General features: G+C 35.3%; 1 protein-coding gene across 1 annotated transcript; it reads left to right on the top strand.

Annotated features, from left to right (window-relative positions):
- The first annotated feature begins 1,058 nt into the window (after window positions 1-1,058).
- Window positions 1,059-21,616, top strand: LOC118050311 (nuclear pore complex protein GP210). The gene is given in 37 exon segments (XM_035060634.1): window positions 1,059-1,464; window positions 1,554-1,822; window positions 1,925-2,091; window positions 2,204-2,420; window positions 3,090-3,436; window positions 4,494-4,673; window positions 4,778-4,916; window positions 5,010-5,158; window positions 7,375-7,486; window positions 7,582-8,174; window positions 8,298-8,421; window positions 8,577-8,857; window positions 9,271-9,378; window positions 9,533-9,595; window positions 10,963-11,154; window positions 12,242-12,301; window positions 12,389-12,457; window positions 12,828-12,974; window positions 13,149-13,268; window positions 13,389-13,508; window positions 14,180-14,335; window positions 14,417-14,479; window positions 14,576-14,676; window positions 15,825-16,082; window positions 16,084-16,231; window positions 16,786-16,888; window positions 16,974-17,086; window positions 17,338-17,409; window positions 17,928-18,003; window positions 18,154-18,261; window positions 18,360-18,501; window positions 19,135-19,215; window positions 19,298-19,514; window positions 19,860-19,926; window positions 20,502-20,593; window positions 20,834-20,894; window positions 20,982-21,616. Coding segments are annotated over 37 exon segments (5,847 nt in total). The 5' UTR covers window positions 1,059-1,285; the 3' UTR covers window positions 21,335-21,616.
- The last annotated feature ends 1,582 nt before the right edge of the window (window positions 21,617-23,198 follow it).

The following is a 23,198-nucleotide window of genomic DNA, read 5'->3' as shown; positions in this document are numbered from 1 at the left end:
AAAAACTAAAATGTCCCCATATTTTTTTAGAAATAATAAAAAACTCTCAACACAAATACAAATTCAAATCTTTTTATTGATTATCTAAAAAGAAAATAATCACAAATCCCATGACAAAAGTTTAATGTTTTTTTAAAAAAGAATTGAGTCGTCCCTGGAAAAAGACTATAATACCCCATAGCTGGCCATTATTTTTTGTATAGAGAGGGACAAAATAGAAAAAAAATACTGTGTGCATCAGTAATGTTTTTCCCACACGGTTCTAGAATGTAGAGTTTCTTTTTAACTCTTACCACCGAAGTATTTCACAGCATAATTACGCAACCAAAATCCCACACTTGAATCTCTGGTTCTCTGTTGCTCGCAAATAATTATATCAACAGAGAAAATGAAAGCGGGAGAATGAAAAAACAGAACATAACTTTCATGCTTCAAAATTCAAACCCTGTTTTAATCACAATCAAGCCTGCCAACTTCCCATCTCTCGACATTTTTCTCAATTTTAAATGTTTGTTTTTTATTTAAAAATATATTAAAATAATATATTTTTTATTTTTTTAAAAATTATTTTTAATATTAGTATATTAAAATAATTAAACACCGTAAAAATACTAATTCAAAATAAAAAAAATAAAAAAAATTTAAATTTTTTTTAAAAAACATTTTTAAAACACAAAAACAAATAAACTTAAAAATCACTTGTTTTCTATTATTAAAATATATAACTTTTTATTTAATAAATTATGTTTCTAATAAAAAAATACATTTCGTCAAAAAGAATTAATGGATAAGGAATGAGAAGATTTGACTAGAGGAATACATTTTTTCTCCTTAATTTAAATTATTAAAATCTTTATCTTAATTGCTTTAAGTTTTAATTAAAAAATCCATGCCGCTGACAAAAAGAAAAATCTTCCCTCCAAATATTTTTTTCTTAAAAATTTAAATCCTTGAATAATTTCTTTTCATTATTTGTTTTAATTACCACAAATACCCACCATTTTTTTTTTTTAAAAAGGGGATGGTTAATTAATTAAAACTCATAGGTACATGGCAAATGTTTTCGGGGCAACACTAACCTCACTCTAACTTAACGGCAGCATCACTACTCTCCCTCTCTCTTTCTTTCCTGAAAAGTTTGCTAAAACCCTGCTTTCTAGGTTTTTCCCTTCCATTTTCAGCTTTAGCTCGAACTGAACTCATTTCCCTTTTCTTTTCTGCTCAGCAATTACTTTCCAAGAAAAAACCACCTCCACCATGCATTGACTCGACCAGTAATCGAAGGATGAAGGTGCTGCGTTTTGCTGCGTTTTTGGTGGCTTTCACTACTCTCATTGTCGTCGGCAAAACGACGTCACATTTGAGCCCCGGACCTCACGTCACCGATGTCAATATTCTGTTGCCTCCTAAAATGACGCGTCCCGTCGAGTATCGCCTCCAAGGAAGTGATGGCTGCTTTAAATGGTAATTACTAATTCATATATATATATATATATATATATATTTTTTAGTGATTTTATTCTAAGCTGTTTTGATTGTGTAAATCTTGACAGGTCATGGGATCATCACGATATTCTATCAGTTATACCTGAGTATAATTTAAGCTACAGCCACTGTTCAACCAGTGCACGGTTGAGATCAATTGCTCCCTTTACCGGTCGGAAGGAGACAGCTATTTATGCTGCTGATGTACACACTGGCACTGTGATTCGCTGCAAGGTCTTTATTGACAATATTTCCAGAATCCAGATATTTCACAATTCTATTAAACTTGATTTAGATGGTCTTGCTACTCTCCGAGCTCGCGCCTTCGATCGTGAAGGTACCTTCATCCCGGTGTATTATTATTGTGATGATGATAGTTGGTAGTGATTCATCTTTATTCTCCCATGTTTGTTGGTTCTCGGTTTTCTGTTGGTTGCAGATAATGTGTTTTCGTCATTAGCTGGATTACAATTCATGTGGCAGCTGATGCCTGAAACGGATGGATTGCCGCACCACCTTGTCCATGTTCCTCTCAGGGATTCTCCGCTCAGTGATTGTGGTGGTTTATGTGGTGATTTGAACATCCAAATAGAACTTGAAGATAGTGTATGTCTACTGTTTGCTGCGTACCATAGTAAAATGAGATATTTGATTGAGTATTATAATGCATGGTCTCATCTTAGTTACTCAGTGTTGTGTTCGATGATTCACTGTGCAGGGTGTATTCTCGGATTTGTATGTTGTGAAAGGAGTCGAAATTGGCCATGAGAATGTTTCCGTGCATTTGCTTGAGCCACAATTTAAGCACTTGGCTGATAAGATTGTTCTAACTGTGGCAGAAGCCATGTCACTTGAACCTCCCTCACCTGTTTTGGTCCTCATTGGTGCTGCCTTTCGATATACACTCAAAGTCATTCGTGGGAATATTCTGCAAGGTTTCTTTCTTGAATCCTTCCTTTTGCACTTGGCAGCAAAATATTTGTTTGGTTCATTGTCAAGTTTGATGACTCTGCCTGAGAGAATTATGGCCATACAATAAGTAATTCTTAATTTCTTTGCCAGTATTCACTTCTGATTCTATGATTGCTATAGCTTAAAACTGAATATAAGATTGCATCAGAAAGAAGACAAGTAAGGATTTGGCATCTTCTTTTGAGTAATGGATCAAATTTATTCGGTTCAGATTACCAGCTCTTGCTACTTAGGTTGTAAACTGGATGATGTCCTTGCCTTGATTTCCTTAACTGATTTAAGAGATAATCTAAAACAATTTTTTTACCTAAGTCTTTTATTAGATGATTATTTGTATTGTGTTTGAAAGTTGCACGTGGGTGAATAATATTGAGGATGAATGGTGGAAACTAGTTTTGTTGAAGGCTAGTTTCAGTTGGAAATCTTTTCCTGGGTCTCAAGTCAGAGCAAGATATCTATTGTTCAATTCTTGAGTTTTATGTGCATAGAAATGGCATCTTGGCGCGTGGTATGTTGGTTGTCTTCCATGAACTGTGTTGGCCTCTTAAGAGTTGCATGGGCTATGTGCATCTGGTTGCACTATCAGCTTTACTCTTAATTATCTAACTTCAATGTCTGTTGGCATTTTGCAGTGGTTGCTCTTCCATCTCCACATCATAGGTGGTCTGTTTTGAACTCTTCGGTTGCTGAAGTGGACCACTTGTCAGGCTTTGCTCAGGCACTGAGCTTAGGGGTAACATCTGTCATTGTCGAAGATACTAGAGTTGCTGGCCATATGCAAGTTTCATCACTTAATGTGGTTCTACCTGACACTTTGTGCTTATATATAATGCCCTTGCCTGTTTCTGGTGATCCTGTTGATGGATTGAAAGCCATTCCATCCTTGGCACGTTGGTTTGTTGTTTCTGGTCGTCAATATATTATTCAAATGAAGGTTTTCTTGGGGGGACCTGATGCGCAAGAAATCTATATTACAGAGGTAAATCCTACATTCGTCTGGGATCTTAAAATTAAATCAGTTATGGTGTATGTAGTTCATACTTGTAACTTGTTGGAATTCTTTTCATAGCTGTTTTCTCCTTGGTCAATATGGCTGGCTGTGATAGTGACTGGCAGAGTCCTCTCACCTCCCTTACCCGATTCCCCTCAGCTCTGCCCAAAAAGAAAATGAACCATATTGTGGCTGTGTATCATGGTTGGTTTTTGAACTTATTCTGGATTTGAACTTGTAGTTGTATGAATCTAAAGATAGATCTCAGGCTGAAACTGTATTCATAAAGTACTTAAAAGAAAAAAAAGGATGATGTTTTGAACCCAGGAACTTGGCACTACTTGGATGGACCTTTATCTAGAGGCTAGGTGGCATCCACAAAGCATGGATTTTGGTTTGTTTTGGCCTCAGAATATGCAGTAACTTATGTGAATTCTTCACGCCATTTCTTTCCAATTTTAAGTTTTGATAGTATCTTGGAAGAAGTTGAATAATTCATTGTTGATATGGAAAAGCAATTTCGTGGGATTGTTCACAGCTGTTACCCCTTCGTTATTGTTGCAAGTGCAATGTGATACTGAAATGTTAAGGTGGTGAGTATCATCAATTATACAAGTGCATGCTGTGTATTTTAGCTGATTATTTCTCCCTTAAAAGTCAGCCTAAATAACTGCTTTTAATGTGATAGAAGAATAACTTCCTTTAAATCTTCTACTTTGTATTTTCTGGAATTACAAGAAGTGTCATAATGCTAGAGTAACTCTTCTAAAAAGAATGTTGAAATGTTTTTTGAAACTCATGTTCTTTTTTTACTCACTCTCTATGCTCACCAGATTTTGAATTTATGTGAATTTATCTTATTCTCTTGTATTTCCACTTTCCTGTTAATTCTTGAGTTTTCTAGTTGTGCTTGAAATTTTGCTGGTGGTTGTCTCTTCAGACTTCTTTGTTCTTGGGCACATCTTTTTTGCGGGCCAAATGTTCTGCTAGCACTTTCTCCTTGTTTTCTTGATTGTCATCCCTGAGAAGTTTGCTGCTTTTACAGAGTGATGACCTTAAGTTGCACCATGAGCAGTCTGAATACTGGACAATTTCCATGTTATCAGAGGATATTGTGGTCAAACATGGCTGGCGAAATTCCAGAATTCTGAGAGCAATTTCCCTTGGTCAAGGAAAACTAACAGCTTCTTTAACTTATTTTAGTGGGCACCGGGAGAGAAAAAAGGTGAGACTTTATATTACTCTTTTTCTTAAATTTCATTTCTTTTTGTGTGGTTCTGTAGCCTTTACCGAGCTGCTGTTTATATCTAGCTCTGCTCTCTTGTATAGGTTCTTAATGCTGCGCAAGAAATTATGGTATGTGATCAAGTGAAGTTCAGTTTGGATGGAGCAAGTGGTACACATCAGACTATTCTTCTTCCCTGGACCCCTACTATTTACCAGGAGGTGGAGCTAAAGGCAACAGGAGGTTAATCACTTTCTACCTTTCAGTCTCAGTTATCAAGGTGTTTAATTGCTTTCAAATATCTTGAGGGTAAATGAAAGCTGTTATTTTATGTAGGCTGTGCAAAAACATCCAGTGATTATAAATGGTTTTCTTCAGACACGTCTACTGTGTCAATATCTCCATTTGGGGTACTTCAGGCAAAAAAGCCTGGTAAAGTGACTGTCAGAGTAGTGTCCATTTTTGATTCTTCTAATCATGACGAGGTAATAATATCATAGCTCTCATTTATTAAGGCATATACTTGAGGGGCACAAATCTTAAGCAATGTTTTTAATTTTTATAATCTTCATTATGAGTTTTGCTTTTAAAGATAGCGGATTTAGAGTTTCCTTGCACTTCCACAGGGTACATGATATGTTTTGCCCTTGTTCTTTTCCAATCCTAGTGTAGCTCCAGCATTTCTCTTTTTGTTCGTGTTATGGTTGTGTGTACATGTTGATGATTTATGTAGTCCTTCCATCCAACAATGTCCAGAACAAAGGCACACATAGTAAACTCCTCCACCAAAGGCTGATACCTTAATATTTATATTTGCCGATTGACATGACAAGTTACCCATTTTACCCTACCAACAATACTAGGCAATAATGGTAAGACCCAGCAAAAAAATAGCTATTAATGTGGCTAACTTGTGTCATATTTCAGACCCTTCTCCTTCATCTAATGGCTTTATAAAATGGAACCTTTTTAAAAGACTATCACAAAAAATACTCTCAATTTCTTATCCAATTAAAATTTGAACCATTGGGAAAAATATCAACAGGCAAGAAATAAAAAGAAATGAAATTCTCATGGTAGAGGGAAAGTGAACAGCTAAGAAAGAGATGAGAAATGGAATCCCACTGACGAGGGAAGAACCAAATCTGAGCCACAATAGCAACAATGTAAAGAGAAATAGAAAAGAAGTAACATACCCTTAACTTGACTTTCTCTCATTGCCTCAGAGGAGAGAATGATAGAAAATGCACCAACCTTCATTTGCATGAGCTGCACACCTATCACTTGGCACAACATTGAAGGCTTCTTAGCTAGGAGTTGTCACATTTTTCGCTTTGTAACTGGCATCAAACTTTGTATTCAAGACCATGTTTGTTATCACTTGCACTTTATAGAAATTCCAATGAGAAGTTTTGGCAAGTCAAGCTGTTAGTCACAACCTTCAAAATTTAGCCCTTTCTCTGTTATCTTAGTTTTGTGGAAATCTAGCAGTTTTGCCCCACATACTAGAATCTCTAAGAAAGAAGGTAGGTTTTGACTAGGCAAACAACTCAAGCTGCTCAACAAAAGATGAGCTTTCCTTGCTTCAGCACTTCTGCACAAATACACTATGACACCACTAGCATCAAACATATAAAAAGTGGATTAGGGTAGAATTGGAACTGAACTGTGATGGTATTAAGTCTGATGGAAGTCTAGTGTTTCCAGTTGCAACAAAAAGGAATCAATTTGGTTCTTATTTTATGATCAAATAAAATGAGACCTATTTGAAAGATTACCCCAAATCAAAAGCTAAATAAAAATACGAGGAAGTGCTTTCTCTTATAATGTTTGTATAGAAGCAGGTCATGTCAGAGTTCTAATTTTTTTTTCTTGCAAATCTTTTAAGTGAGTCCCATCATGCTTGCTTTGTGCTGCTTGGATGGCAAAACAAGTCAACTTGTCATTCCACTGGCAAACAGATAGGATGGTTCAACAAACTCCAATGGAGGAGTTTGTCATGTGTGCATCTGCTAACTGTGGTGGTGAACTACTTTAATCATGGAAGTACATGTACAAGGATTACCTTAGCTAACACGCACATCCAACAATTTATTCCTAGTTGCTCAAAGTATAGTGTGAAGTTGAAGCCTTGCAATATCTAAATAGTTTTTTTTTTAATATACATTGAATTGCTCCTATTATCAGTACAATGCTGTGCCTTGAACTCTATTTTCAATATGTGGTGCGGTATACAGTGTCTGTCCTCTGCGCTCTCACTTGTTTGTATTTTATTTTGAGTGCTTTGGCATGGGCCATCGGCACCTGCTTATTATCATTAATGCGGCTGGAGGTGTCTTAGTGAATTCCCAACATTTTTTCTTTCTTTCTTTGGCTTTTGAATTTAATTTAATTGTTTTATTTATTGATCTTGTCCTGTTTAAGAGGTGTAAAGGCACATGGATTAAAGATTATATATTTCTTTCCCAAAGCCTCAAAACCTGCGTGTTTGTTTGAAATCTGTGTCTCTTTCTTGTCATGACCATGTCAATATGGAAACTCTAGTCAATCTCTTCAAGTCAGTAATAATGCAGCAATATCTGGATATGCAGGGTTTTGTTGAACAATGTTCACGCTGGAAATCTTGTTATCTGGATTGCTTCCTTTTGCTCCCTTGATTAATTTCATCTATATGAACTAATGTATCCTTTTCTTGTAAAAGGTGGTCATTGAGGTTTCTGTACCATCATCTATGATTATGCTTCAAAACTTCCCTGTAGAGACTGTTGTAAGATCACATCTGCCAGCTGCCGTAACAATGAAAGCATCAGATGGTGAAGCCCTTTCTCAAAATCATCAGGAATGTGCTTTTGGTTATAAATGTTTTCACTTTCATGTTCTTTTGTTCAATTCAATTTCATGTTTGCAGGTTCCTATTATTATAGATGTGATGCCTTTCATCTATTCGTAAAATGGAAAGTTGGAAGCGAGTCTTTCGTCATTGTCAATGCAACAGAGGAGGCACTTATTGCCGAAAAACTGGGGGCTTTTCACCTCTATGAATCAGTTTATGGTCCACCATGTTCATGGGCCTATATATATGCTTCCAGTCCTGGGCAGACCATGCTGCAGGCAACATTGTCGAAAGAACATCACTTGGATCAATCGTTTCATGGGTCCATTATTTTGAAGGCATCATCACGTATTGCAGCATATCCACCACTTACAGTGCATCAGGTAGTAGATGGAAGCCAATTTGGTGGGTATTGGCTTGATTTGGGTCATGTTGAAGCAAGCAATCACCTGGAGCCTTTGGAGAACTTGTATCTTGTCCCTGGAACAAGTTTAGATATCATGCTTCTTGGTGGACCAGCACCATGGGACAAAGATGTTGACTATCTTGAAAATGTGGAAATATCGGGTGACAAGCATGCTTCCAGTAAAGATAGAATTCATGCACGTCAGATTTCTGGCAGCTATCAGAGTATGTACAGAGTTTCATGCCAAACTCTGGGGATATTTGTAAGTTATATATTGTGTTTTGGAGCTACAGACTATTGTAGTTCTTTTTGTCGAAAGCATTTGTATTGTGCTCTATTAACTACAAAAGTCATAACATTTCTCTGTCTGTTTGGTATGACTCAGGATTTAGTTTTCAAACGCGGGAATTTGGTTGGAGATGACCACTCTCTGCCTGCAATAGCAGAAGTTGCTTTGTCTCTTACATGCAGCTTTCCATCTTCAATTGCACTTATCATTGATGAACCCGGTGAATATTTAAAATTTTCATACCAGACATGAATGACAATAAATTATAATTTTATTTTGATTTACCTTGCATGCAATTGGCTGAATTTGTGGCACTCTTCAGTTAACAGACATCCCCAACTAGTTTGGTATTGAGGCTTGGTTGTTGTTGTTCAGTTAACAGACATGATGCCATAAGGTTTGCATCTCTTGCTGATCGAAGCACAGGGCAAATCCGCACCACCCCTGTTACTGTGGCAAATGGGCAAACTATTAGGGTGGCTGCAGTTGGCATAGGTGCTTCCGGAGAAGCTTTTGCAAACTCATCTTCTCTTTCTCTGAGGTGGGAGTTGAGCAGCTGTGAAGGACTGGCATATTGGTGGGCTGATGCTTATGAGTCGCAGAGATCGAAATCCAGCTGGGAGAGGTTCTTAGTCTTGCAAAATGAATCAGGACAAGTACTGCCAGAACTTGCTTTTTTTTTTTTTTTTTTTTTTTTGTATTTCATGTATTCGTTTCACATGCTATATGCCTCCTTGCTTTTCTTAAATTGTTCTGAGATTTATTTAAGGAGTTTTTTTATTTAAAAAAGAAACTCAATTGCTGAATAAGAATATTCCAAAGGTATCTTCATGAACAAATATGCACACGCACACCCCCAACACCCCACATACACTCAATATTCACATGCTCATACATGCATGAAAGGCAAATAGTCTGGTAAGTTTCATAAGGAGTAAGTATTCCCAATATTTGCCAGTTCTGTAAATATGTGAATTACACATCCTCCTAAAATAATGAAAATTCAATATCAATGTTCCCTTTTTATTTATGAAAATTTTAATCTGAGGTGTTGAATATTCTTTTTCAGTGTGTTGTTCGTGCCACTGTTATTGGTCTTGATGATGCCCTCGGTAGTCATTATTCAGCTCTGTTGCGAAGTCTAGAGAATGTTCTTACAGATGCTGTAAAGTTGCAGGTATGCTCGTGTTATTTTACATCAAAGCTCAGATGATAGTTTATTAAGTTGGGTTCATGTTATACTGCCATGTGTTTTTTCTATACCTTCTGTTCATATTGATCAATTATTGCTGTCTTAAGTTTGACTCGTCTAAATTTGTACAAATATGCAGCTTGTTTCTTCTTTGAGAGTGAATCCAGAGTTCAACTTGTTGTATTTCAATCCCGATGCTAAGGTAGATTCCAGTGCCAGACTAATAATTGCTTGTGTTACCTGCTTTTTTTAATAAATATGCACTACCAATTTCTTTTGAGCTTATTTAATGACATTTAATGACTTGTGTGTGACTTCATGAAATTTCTACTTCTTCCAAGGGAGGGAGTCATCATGTTTTGCACATGCAGGCCATCTTTATCATTTTATTGCCTGTTTTGCTAGTTTTACATCAGCTGAAAACAGACAACTTTATTGTTTGTTTGCAGGTTCCATTCTTGTCATGCTAATAAAAAACTGTCACTCAAATAAATGAATTATTGATACTTTATATCACAGGATTGGTGTTTAGTTAATTGCAAACTGAGAGAGAATGATGGCTTGAGAAATTGAATCACATACAAAGAACACTTGGTATTTGGTTTCTTGAAATGAAGAAGTTCACAACCTCGCTGATTGATGTTTTTGTAACTTTTCTGAGTCAACAAAGGAGAAAGGAAGAGTCATCTTCCTATGCAATATGAAGTGCTCAATGCTCCTTTGCAACATAACATTTTCAATTTTTTCCTTGCCTCACGCTGTATGTGTCAAGCTGCACCTGTGCATTTTGACATCAAATTTTGTGTATCAAGGACAATTCAAAATCGAACTCTCATAATGAAAGTTGACATATTGATTAACATATATCTGCAACAATGGTTGGAAAAGCTTCAAGAGAGAGTCGCCCCTGATTAAAAACCCAATTTCTGCATACCGAGTTGGTTTTTCATCAGATTATGGGAGATAATATTTTTCTCTCAACAATGTTATCTGCATCGTTTTCTTTTATGTGGATTGTGTTTGTTGTATTGAAAGCACATTCGTGATTAAATATGATCTTGCTAAATGCGAAGGGCTTCTTGTACAAAAACTCCTTTGATGTGCTGCTCCAGTCATTTTCTTTGAAAAATCTTTTTTGCTATTTGAGATAACTGTTGTTTTGGATAGGATAAATGATGTTTAATGTCCTTTTGTGAGTCCATACTACTTGTGCAATTTTTGATTTGTACCATCAACTATTGCATTTAATAGGTATGTTCAAACTTCAATCTCATTGATTTGGTCCATACTACTTGTGGAATTTTAGATTTTTACCATCAACTATTGCTTTTAATAGGCATGTTCAAACTTCAATCTCATTGATTTGGTTCCAAATGCTTAAGGTATAGAATGTTACTTGAGTATTGGTTCCATATTGAGGTGGATTTAGTTTATGATCGAGCCAGATGACACAAACATTGCATGCTCCAACTAGTTTGGATTTGAGTCTTAGCTGCTGCTGCTGCTATATGATCCCTTAATCATGAATTTCAGGCTTCCACATCTTACGCAAGCATTTTTTCTATTTAGGTAAATCTTTCAATTGCTGGAGGGAGCTGTTTATGGGAAGCTGTTGTGAATGATTCTCAAGTGGTAGAAGTTGCTCAGCCCCCACCAGGCTTACAATGCTTTCAGTTGACGCTCCTTCCTAAAATGTTGGGGACTGCACTTGTGTCAATATCTGATATTGGGCTTATTCCTCCTACTTCAGCTTCTGCTGTGGTAATTTGTTTCATCTATTATCTTACTATACAGTTATTCAAGTGAAATTTCTCAGTTTTACAAAATTGCCACTGACATTGATTAAATTTCTATTTTCTAAAGATACAGAAAGCAGTAGACTATGTAAATGGTCTGTTTGGGGTGCATTTGTAGTGTTTTTGCCAAGACAGGTGCTTTAAAATGGTTTTGAATTATCCATATCAAACCAACAAAAAGCATCAATTTGATGATATTTCAACCCAAGATCACTTTGGAAATGCATTGCCAAACATACAATAGACAAATCACTGAAGTTCTTAGAGAAAAAGAGGCTCTGGTGGAAAGAGAATTTTTCCTCAAGCATACTGGTGAAACTTGAGAAATTGCTACTGTCATCAAATTAAGCAAAGTGTTAAGAAATTCCATCTTTCCTTACAAAAAAATTGAGATTTTCTTATGCTACAAAGCAAAATCAATCAATCCATCCTCTCCCCTGGCATGTGCATTCTTTTCTTCAAAGCATACTTAGTACTCTATCATGGCATTGTTATTCTCTTTGATTTTTATTTTTCAACAATTAAATAAGATTAAATGCCTAGATCTAGATGTTATTTTGATGTAATGCAATGGTCTTTTTCAATGGTAACTGTTTACCTTACGAAGTGTTGCTATTGCAAAATGTCTGCCAATACATGTTAGTTGTTAAATACTAACATAAATGCAAGGATGGTGATGCACAGATGCATATAATCAGTTTTATAAGACTAACTTCCCTATTTCCAAAATAGGTTTTTTAAACAGTGGATCTATTTTTCATATGCAAGGATAGTAATGCATATATGAATCTAATTTCTACATCATTCAAAAAACATTAATTGTTGTTCCCTGAGGATTTTTTTATGCCCCTTAGTCATACATGCTCCATATCAGCACATCAATTTAACTAATATCTTGTTTGTACTGTTCAATTATCCCTTGGACTTTATAAACTCTCAGTTGCTTTCACTTCTTTTCTCCTTCAGCTAAATACATGTGATAATAATATTGCCTTTATTCTTGTATTTTATTTTCTATTTCACTTATGGAGTGTTTCATGGAAGTATTGCAGGTTCAAGTGGCTGATGTGGACTGGATTAAAATAGTATCAGGAGAACAAATAAGTCTCATGGTGCGTTTTATGGTGTCTGTTTGACACACAAACACACACACACACAAGTACTGTTGTAGTATTCATTTCTTATCTTAATAATTTCAGGAAGGACAGTCACAGCCCATACATTTAATGGCTGGGATTAAGGATGGGAATGCTTTTGACTCTCATCAGGTTTGGATTGATCTGATTAATGCTATTTGGGGAGCTAATAGTATTCCTGTTCTGGCCCCTGCTATAACTGGACCTAGTTGTAAATGTATTTGATATTTGTGTGGCCATGCATTTGGAAAGATAGACTGCTTTACTAATTTTCGTAACCTAGTTCATCTCTCCTGTTTGATCTTTTTGTTTCTTAGCAGGACATCTCATGCTCTCTTAACCTCCATTTTGTATTATGTTATTTACTCAATCATAAAATTCTGTGTTGAAAAGGACAGTCTGTGTTTGTGTGGCCCTGCAAACACTAGCATATGCCAAGTTACACTTGTGTGGTAATTTTTTTAATCCTCAAAATCTTGATGTTTGTGAGCATTTGGTGCAGTATGCGTACATGAAAATTCATGTGCGCATTGAGGATCCTATAGTTGAACTTGTTGACAAGAATGCTATGCCTAGTGATGCCGGTGGATATGTTAATGCTCCAAACTTTACGATCAGTGCTAAAGATCTTGGATTCACAACACTTTATGTGAGTTCCCGGCTTGATGTCATGCCTTTTATATTCAAATGCATGTTTATTCATTTTTCTGTGTTTCGTTGTCAGAGACACAGACACTCTCTCTTTTTTCCCTTTGTTATTTTGTCGTGTTTATCGATTCAAAGTTTCAAACTATGTAAGTTTATGGGTAGATCTTGGAATCAGGTTAGTGTTAGACAGCAATCTGGACATGAAATATTGAGTCAATCAATAAAGATAGAAGTATATGCGCCACTGAGAATTCATCCAGATGATATTTTCCTGGTACCAGGTGCTTGTTACATGGTATGACCCCCACAATCTTGTGCCTATCCTAAAATGCATTGAAATATTTCCTATCTGAGTTTTGATTTATAGTTCTTTTTTATGTTTCTCATGTATTCTATAACACTTTTTATTGCTTAGCTTGCTATGAAAGGGGGCCCAACAGTTGGCGTATATATCCAGTATGCTTCAATGGATGATGGAATAGCAACAGTGGACAAATCTTCAGGACGACTTTGTGCAATTTCTCCTGGAAACACTGTAAGACCCAGCTGTTAACCTCTTGTAGCAATTTTCATGTATTGACTCTGAAATGTAACATAGATTAAATTAAGACTTGGATGAGTTGAGTATCTTGCAAGGCTATTATTTTATGTCCTCGGTGTTGTAGAATTTCTATCATTTGTCATATATATGATCTTCAATGTCTGCATGAAAATGAATCCTGATTGACTGGGTTTCTCCTGAATGAATTCTTGTCATTTCCCCGTCATGCTATGTATTCATGTGTGCATGTGTGGACAGTTGATAGTAGTTGACAAGTGGTTCACTATTTTGCATGGACCCGTAATCGTTCTGAAATAAATGAATTCATAAGGACTATTTTTCTACCAGAGGATATCAATGAGTAACACAATGAACTCTGCTTGTATTCTTTGAGAAGTTGAGTTTAGAATGTGCACCTGTATGGTTACCTATTTTTGTTTCCTATCATAACTTCAGTTAGAGCTTTTGGAAAATAATAGTTTTTACATGCATTTTTATCATTTTGAATTTCATATGGACTAAGATCAGGTTGGATAGTTCTAATTCCCCTGGTCCCTATTGAGCCACATGATTCATGTCCAATGTCATTCCAAATCAGGAAGATGATGTCTCCTTATTCTTTATGTAATATGCTTTCATGTATTTGCATTTGTTTATGTGAACAGACAATCCTTTCCTCGGTGTTTGGGAATGGAGGTGTTGTGGTATGTCAAGCACATGGTAGCATTTATGTTGGAGTTCCTTCTTTGTCAATGTTGAATGCACAAAGTGATAAGCTTGATGTTGGCCGTGAGATGCCGATATATCCATCATTTCCTGAGGTGACATTTTAAAGTCAAAAGTATTCTTTATTAATTTATGCATCAGTTCTTGGAATATGACTGGCTCACCTGTATTGTCAGGGTGATTTGTTTTCATTTTATGAGCTCTGCAGAAGTTACAAGTGGACCATAGAGGATGAAAAGGTTAGGAGGAATATATTTCTCATAATTACTGTTTCAGATTTCTTTTCTTCTCATATGCCTGGTGATAGTAATTAGTTGTCTACTGATTAAATTTAGGTGTTGAGTTTCAAAATGGCAGAAAGCTCAAATGTTGAAAAGCACTGGTTCCCGTTGGATGATGAGCAGGAACTTGATTTTATTAAAGTCTTGCATGGAAGGTTTGTTTTCCTATATATTTTGACATGAACTAATAAAGCAAGGCTTCTGTTATGCATTTATAACTTTTCATTTTTTTCTCAGATGTCTTAAATTTAAACCAAACTTTCTTCTTATTTTTTTTTTCCTTTTCTGCCCCTGTGGTCTATCTTTGATACTCCACATGAACTTGGCCTCTCCCTTTGACCTGATTATTAAATTTACTACTTGGGACAAAAAAAAAATAAAAAAAATAGAGATTTATAAATTTCATCAGATGATCAAAGTATCTACCTAATTCTTGATGATTTGTTATCTGATGAAAGTGTTTCAGGCCCAAAGATGGATGGATCCAAAATTTCCATTCTAATGTTGTATAGCCAGTGTCCTCTGACTGTATATGGCCCTTTTCTTTTGGATTTACATTTTTCATTACCAGGCTTGAAACAGTTCTTGAGACTCTTTATTTATCTCTTCCAAAAGATAACTGGGAAATTCGAATATAATTAGTAGATGAGGTAAACTATTTTAGGCGTCCCCTTGTTCAAGGAAGTATTGTGCCTCTTTTTCTCTCCAGTCCTCATGTTGAATTTCTTGATGGACCTAGATGTAAGTTTTGGAATATTTTGCCCTTGGTTCCTTGTGATAAGCAGCTTTATCAGTATAATTGATGGACCAGGTCCTTCTCATTGCTTCTGGTCATCTTTCTTCCTTCTTCAGCAAAGGATTGTTCTTGGAGGTCAGGCTATAACAAATTAACTTGGTTTTACATCACTACTTTGGATTAGAGAAAACCAAGTAGTTCTTCACTGTTTGATTTTATCTTTTGTGAAATTTGACCCTAAGCAAAGTTACTTTTTGTCGCTGCATCTGGTTATTAAGTACAGGTTCTAGGAGTCTGCAAATTATTCTGTTATCGCAGAGAGTTGGTCTTTCATGGGATCATGGCATGATTTATGATTCCTAGGCACAAGTGTCTAGTGCTTATTTGGTGTAAGATTTAATGTAAACTTCCTTAGAAAGCATAATTATAGTAAAATTTTGATTTTAATTGTGAAACTAGTTTTCTTGTAAGTACTTTGAATCTTTCTAACATTAAGTGCCATAAGTGTGCATTTTCATCTTCCAAGTAATCTAATTTGTCTCATGAGCAATTATGGCTGCATTCCAGATCTGCAGGCAAGGCAAATATCACAGTTACATTCTCTTGTGATTTCGTTTCCGCTTCGTTCTCACAGTCGCGGCTATATGATGCTTCTTTATCACTATTGGTTGTGCCTCCTCTCCCTCTTGCTCTTGGAGTTCCAATGACATGGCTTCTTCCTCCTCATTATGTTACATCTAGCCTTTTGCCTTCATCTTTGGAATCGCATGGTCAACAAGATGCTCAGAGTCGTAGAGGAACAATTATCTATTCGTTATTAAGTTGTGAAAAGAATGAAGTTTGGAAAAAAAAATGCAATTTCTATAGATGGAGATAGAATAAAAACAACCGAGAGTAACAATCTTGCATGCATACAAGCCAAAGATCGAACCACTGGAAGAACTGAGATTGCATCTTGTGTCAAGGTTGCTGAGGTATTAGTCTTTCTTCTCCAGCATTACTTTTTTTAATCTGGTCTTTTTGAACGTCTATATGATTTTGCTTATCCACACCTAGTATTCTAAATTTTCACCATTAAATGAAGTGGCAGGTCATATAACATGATTTTGGTGCTTTGTTGAGAACATCGTCTTACCATTTTCTAGCAGTGGTAGCTTTTTGTAGACTAAACAGTCATAGATGTTGGATTTGTATAACAACTTTGCACGATACAGCAATGCGGCTGAGAGAATCAAGTTGTCTTGAATATTTCCTTAGTACTTGACAGAAACCCAGACTAGAAATAAACACCTCTTATAATGCATCCTTGTGCATTGCTAACAGTGATCAATGTGACTTTGAGAATTTTAACATGCTGCTAGCAATTTTTGTCCCGGGACTCTGTTGTGTTGGCAAAATATGGAATGTGAATGGTGAATCCTTCCATGTTTATTGCTTTGTTTCAGCATTGCAGTTACTTTTCATTTTATATATGAAGACCTTGGCATCTATGTTTCTGACACTGGTTGAAACTGGGCATTTTCATTAGGTGGCTCAAATAAGAATAATGAATAGGGACCCCCCTTTCCATGTAATTTATCTTGCTATTGGTGCCAACCTTGATCTTCCAATAAGCTATTTTGATGCTTCAGGTATTGATGACCAAATTATACATCTCACATTTTACTGACAACATTTTACATATAAACTTCTTATCTTGTAATTTTTCTTCACCAGGGAATCCCTTTTATGAAGCATATGATGTCACTTCCTATCGTGCTGAAACCAACTATCATGAAATTGTCTCTGTTGTAATTACAAGAAATGGCAATGGGACTATCCATCTGAAGGTCTGTTGACGAAGTTAACATATATGTTAATTGTTAATTGCTCCTATGCTATCAACAATCTGCAAGGGCTAAATATGGCTTTTAGGACTTTTATTGCTTTCAATTGTTAATTAATGCTCTTCATCATTCAAACTCCATAAGCTTGTAGGATTACCATTCTTTCTCTTCATGTGCGTTCTTTTGGCATCTGTTAAATTTCTGCCTGCCAGTGCCTTATGTATGACAATTCTTGTATTAATTTCTGGTTGAAGGCAATGCAAACTGGTAGAGCTCTGGTGCGAGTATCAATGAACAGTAATACACAAAAGTTTGACTATATACTGGTAACTATTTGCTGCCTTTTCAACTCCAGAACCATCTCCACTCTATAAGTAATTGGTTGCTATCTAGCTGTGGCTGTTCTATTTTCATTCATCAAATATTGAAAATTGTTGTCTTTATTGGGGAACGGAGAAAGAATTTGCATTAAGCGCTTGCTTTTCCATGATAGCTTGCTTATTTTTACAGATTTTTCTGAAGTATTCTTCTGTGAAAAAAGAATCAGTCTATTTTCCTTCATCTTTCTTCTGTGAAGCACGATATGTTAATGCAAAAAAACTTCCCCTCTTTCCCCCCTTTTTTTAATGTGAAAAGGAGCATTTTCTTAAAGGTGATAATTAGTTTTGCGTCTTATGACCTTATGGGACCTACATCAGCCACAAATTTGGAGATGAAAAATTAATGTTTTGTGAATACACTCCTTGGAGCAGCTAGCTCAGCTTCGGACCATTATCATTTCTGGTGACCACTCTATTCAAGATTTACTGTTGCAGTAGAGTCACCTGAATCTTTTATTTGTCAGGTTTCAGTTGGTGCTCACATATATCCCCAAAACCCTGTCCTTCAACACGGGAGTTCTCTTAACCTCAGTGTAATAGGTGAGCCTACAGTCCATTCTCTGGATTTTCCTTCTTTTTTTTTCCTTCTGAAAATGCATTTCCAAGTATCTATGGTTATGTTTGAGGGCAAAACTTCTTTTCATCATTTACTCCTCTTGGTGATAAATTAACGATTTCTTTCTGTGGTAGGCATTAATGATCAAGTTTCTGGCTTCTGGCATAGTGCTGATGAAAGAGTTGTTTCTGTAGACACGCGATCTGGAGAAATTGAAGCATGTGGAATAGGTTCAACCCATGGTATGGAAGGAAATAGCTCTTCATAATGTTAAATCTGTAGTTTTGCTTAATGTGACAGCTATGATTTTTCATAATTGGAACTTCTTGTTTATGAACAGTATTTTTCGAATGTCCAAGCATGAAATTGCAAACAGAAATTACAGTGCTATCAGGAAATATTGTTTCTATTCATGCCCCAAAAGAGATCCTAACAAACATTCCTTACCCAGCAAAAGGATATAGCTTCCCTTTGAGCTTAAGGTTTGTAATCGAGAGTATCTTATATTGAAGTTGATATATTATTGCTCTTTTTTTTCAAGTGACTGCTTTAGAATTTAAATTGATATTTAAATATTTTGAATTAGTTCTCATCTTGAATCTTTGATAATGCATTTGCTATGCATGTTGTTTTGTGAAATTTAATGCATTTAAACCACGGTTGATGGTCACATCTCTAATACGAACTCCAAATAGAACCATCACAGATCCCTCTACAAATCTGACAGATTGTAAGTAATTGATTTGACTTTTTTCTGGATTATATTTTGTTGTTCGAATGTAGTTCATGACAAAATTTAGATTCTGGAACATGCTTTTTAGATTGTGTGATATTAGTGAACCTTCACTGTCAGCAATCGTATAAAATCTATTAGAAAGTTCTTTAAATCAAACTATTGTTATATTCTGTTGCTCTAGCTTCTTTTTAGGAATAAAGAAAATGGGATCCTAACAGCGTACTCTGGTCATTAAAACCAATCAATTTAATTTGCATCTGCAGCTACAATAACATTTGTTTTTTTTGCTTTTTAGCCTCCATAATTGGTTTGCACATAAATATTGGGTTGCTTAAGCCCACTGGACGTTGGCATTAATATTTGTGCTGTATTGGAACAGTGATACTTACAACAAGCTTGAAACTCTCGGAAACGGTAAGGGAGTATCATATGACTGCAAGGTTGATCCTCCTTTTGTGGGGTATGTGTCTGACTCTTCTTGTTATGTTCATCTTATAAACAGATATTTGCAACTTTTGATTTGCTCACTCTATTTACTGAAGGTATGCAAAGCCATGGATGGATCTTGAATCTGGGAATTCCTATTGCCTGTTCTTCCCATATTCACCAGAGCACTTGGTGCATTCTGTACCCAGGTTGAAGGACATGAGACCGTATGTATCTATTTCTATAAACGTATCACTCAGAGAAGCTAGCCATGTCTCTGGATCTGCATCAGCAATTTTTATTGGAGGGTTTTCAATACTGGAAATGGACAAGGTAATTGATCTGATGTCTTAGTTGAACATTTTTTGCTACTTGAAGGGAATGACAGCAATCTGCAATTTGTTTATTTGGGAAACAATGGGTGTATTTTTTCCTCTTCACCGGGTGTGTTTGCAATAGTGCTAGGTCTGATCATCAACACTTGTTAAGTTCCATTTACTTGTATTTCTATTATAACAAGACTTTCTTTCTCTAGATTTAACTAAGCTTGATTTTGTTAGGCATTTCACCAGTGGAGAATCTTTCTTCCATAAAATATAATCCCTCAAAATCAGGTCATATATATGATTTCAAAACAATACATAAAATGTGTACATGCTGTCAATGTTTTCATTACAGAGTTCAATGCAACTGAACCTGACACCAGATTCCAACAAGACTACTATAACCATCTTGGGAAATACAGGTAAATAAAAGCCTTCTTCCTCTGTTTCTCTCTCAGCCTTGTCTTAATTAGGATTTTCTTTTATTATGGTCCAAGTTGATGATAGAGTGCCATCTCACTGCTCACAAACCCAACCTATCACTTTCTTTTGGAACTAAAAATCAACCCTTCTTTCAGTTGGGCGGTAGTCTCTTTCTATACCTTGTAATCCAATGGTATTCCCTTTTAGTAGGTGTTCATGCAAGCATATGCTGATAATTGCCTTGCTGTATAAGTGGTTTGATTATAAAATATTTACACCAAACTTGCCACATGTTTGGCAGCAGTCCAAGTTACAGTGCCATTCAAAGGTGTCATCACCTCCAACCTCACTTTCCCAAGTCTAAAATGGTCACAGAATCTTTTCTGAGCTATTAGCTATATGATTACTGCCATCTGGTTTGCTTCTTTCCGGCTTACATAGGATTTTGGAGCGTTAAAAGGAGTGGTGCTGCAGTAGATGTGTTAAGATTTTGTGAATAACTAAATTACATCTCAACTGTCCACCTGACACAATAAAATTTATTGCAAAGATGAAATTGGTTCTCTCATTGTAGATGTTGAAATCCACTGGCTTGATCGGGATTCAATGAAGATCGCTCTCGTCCACAAGGAAGATTTCGGGATAGGTGGCCGTGCAAAATATGAGGTGAGCTGTTTTTTCTTTGCTTCAGTACGTGAGTATTTATCAGTTGCAAATGAAATAGGCTTTGCATCATCCAAGATTCCAATGGATTGTGCCCAAACTGTGGAATAGTTTCGGACATGTTTCAAAGCCATGAAGAATAGAATGAACTGATTTCAAATGATTTGGGGAGCACAAAAGCGTGTATAATCTTTTTGACTGTTCATTATAATGGTTGATTCTAGCTGGTTTCAATATCTCCAGGTCCAAGTGCTGAGAGCCAAAAGATTGAAAGATAGAATCACCATCACTCTCCCAGCCAATGGTGAGCCTCCATAGCCTTTGAATACCCACAAAAGAGGAGGTTGTCTTTAGCTGCTAAGATGATGTAATCTTGTTTTTCTGTATACAGGGCAGAGAATGGAAATACACGTTACATATGAACCTGATGCAAAAACGGGGGCAAAAACTAGCTTTGCAACCTTCATTGGGCTTCTAGTAGCTGGATGTGTGATCCTTTGTGTAATTTATCTAGGCTGTTCCTTGCTTATCTCTGAGATATCCAGCGGACATGTGCCCTCCACCACCCCTGCCACTCCACCTAGCGCAGCACCACAGACACCTGCTCGCGGCAGTCCTGCCTTGACTGAACAGTCGCCTCGAACACCTCAGCCATTTGTAGATTATGTAAGGAAGACAATAGATGAAACTCCCTACTACAAGCGAGATGTTAGGAGGAGGTCTCATCCACAGAATACTTACTAGACTCCTCTCTCTCTCCCTGTGTGTTCTGGTGATTCGGATCAGGGAATTTGTTGATCAAAATCTTGTTAGGTATTGTTTACCTGTTGGGAAATTGTATCGCAATTTTGGTAATGGGATCAAGCTAGATGATGAATATGTTTTTGCCAAGATCCACAGCTTAGGTGAGATTGTTGTATTTGTGCAATGCTACGTCTTCTGCTCCTGTATTGTTGTCGCATATCCACGATGTGGTCATGTTCAGACATGGTTTTTTTCTAAATAATTTTCCAAGTTTTTGCTTTTGTATGATTATTTATTAAGCTTTTTATATATATAAATATATATATTTTTAACCAAATACTACTTTTAGATCAAGAGCAGCTAAAAGAGCTTTGCCTAAAAACCATAGCAATATTAAATTGTGTTTTAAAAGTATTTTTTAAATTAATTTTTTATATTTTAAATTAATTAATTTTTGATGTTTTTAGATATTTTATTGTGCTAATATAAATTTTAATTTTAAATAATAATAATAAAAATATTATTTTGATATATTTTTTAATAAAAAATATTTAAAAAAACAGCTGGTATTATAATTCTAAACGTCTCTTAAAAGTGTGTGTTTGATGTTGCATAAGATTTTGAATTTAAATTGATTTTTTATAATTTTAAATTATTTGGATATCTAAAAACTAGTTTTTTTAAAATAAAAATAAAAATCAAATAAAACAACTAAAAATAATGGTTAAAAGGGATAGCTGACTCACAAACTGCCACTAAGAAGTCACCTAAAAGGATGTGCAACGAGGAAAGAAAGCATTGGAAACCAGCAACATCCCATCTCTCAACCATCACACAAAGTGAAACCCTTTTATTATCCTCGCTCACACACGTAATTAAGATAAAATATATAAAATTTTAGAGCGAAACTTAATTGGTTAGATTCTAAATTTGTTTTTTAGAAATTATCAGTTTAAATCTCATAAATCTTAGAATTACTGGAGGTTTATATAATCATTAATTTTAAGACTTGTGAGATTAATCAATATGTGCAAAAATTGACTCAGATATTTACATTAATTTTAAAAAAAGATAAAATTAATAAAATTAAAGGAAGTACAAATTTCAAATTGAAAATAATTGGAGGGAGGTCCAACCTAAAACTGTCTTGCCTTTATTATTTTTGGCATAAACTTACAATTTATTTTTTTATTTTTATTTCCTTTTATTTGTTACAAACCTCTAACGAAGCAGGATCTAGTATGTTATTAAATTAATTTATAGATTGGTGTTAAAAATAAATTTTAAAAAAATAAAAAATATAATTATTTTAATATATTTTAAATTATAAAACACTTTAAAAAAAAACTGCTAACATAATATAAAACAAACGATACTTAAATAGCAAGATTCACTTAATCCAAACTTCGAACTAACAAGCTGGATAAGATCACGTGATCATTTTTGAATTCAGGAATGCTTCTTGTGTGGAAGAAAGGGATACTACTTGGACCATTCTGGAATACCAAGCTAGAAGAGCACAATTTGAAGTTTTAAACATGGCTGTAACAGTGATAGAGAAAACAGGATGAACTTTTGTTAGCGTACGCTCTAACTTGACTAACCCATCATCTCTCTTCTATGCTTCAATTCTATCTCTACATATCCTTTTCATGGAGTGGTTGCTGGCTTTTCTATCCTTTTCATGTCATTTAGTGTCCTTAGCCACTTAGAATTGATCAACAAAAAATATTTTATAATAATAAAAAGATTTAGTTTAGTTTCTAAAAATATTTATTTTTAAATGAAAAACACTTTCTAATAATTGTAAAAAATAAAAAAATATTTTTTTATTTATTGATTATATCAAATTTAGTTATCAATC

This window comes from Populus alba, chromosome 16, assembly GCF_005239225.2.
Source record: "Populus alba chromosome 16, ASM523922v2, whole genome shotgun sequence".
In the NCBI taxonomy this organism is placed as follows: Eukaryota; Viridiplantae; Streptophyta; class Magnoliopsida; order Malpighiales; family Salicaceae; genus Populus; species Populus alba.
This window is presented reverse-complemented; position numbering and strand designations above follow the sequence as displayed.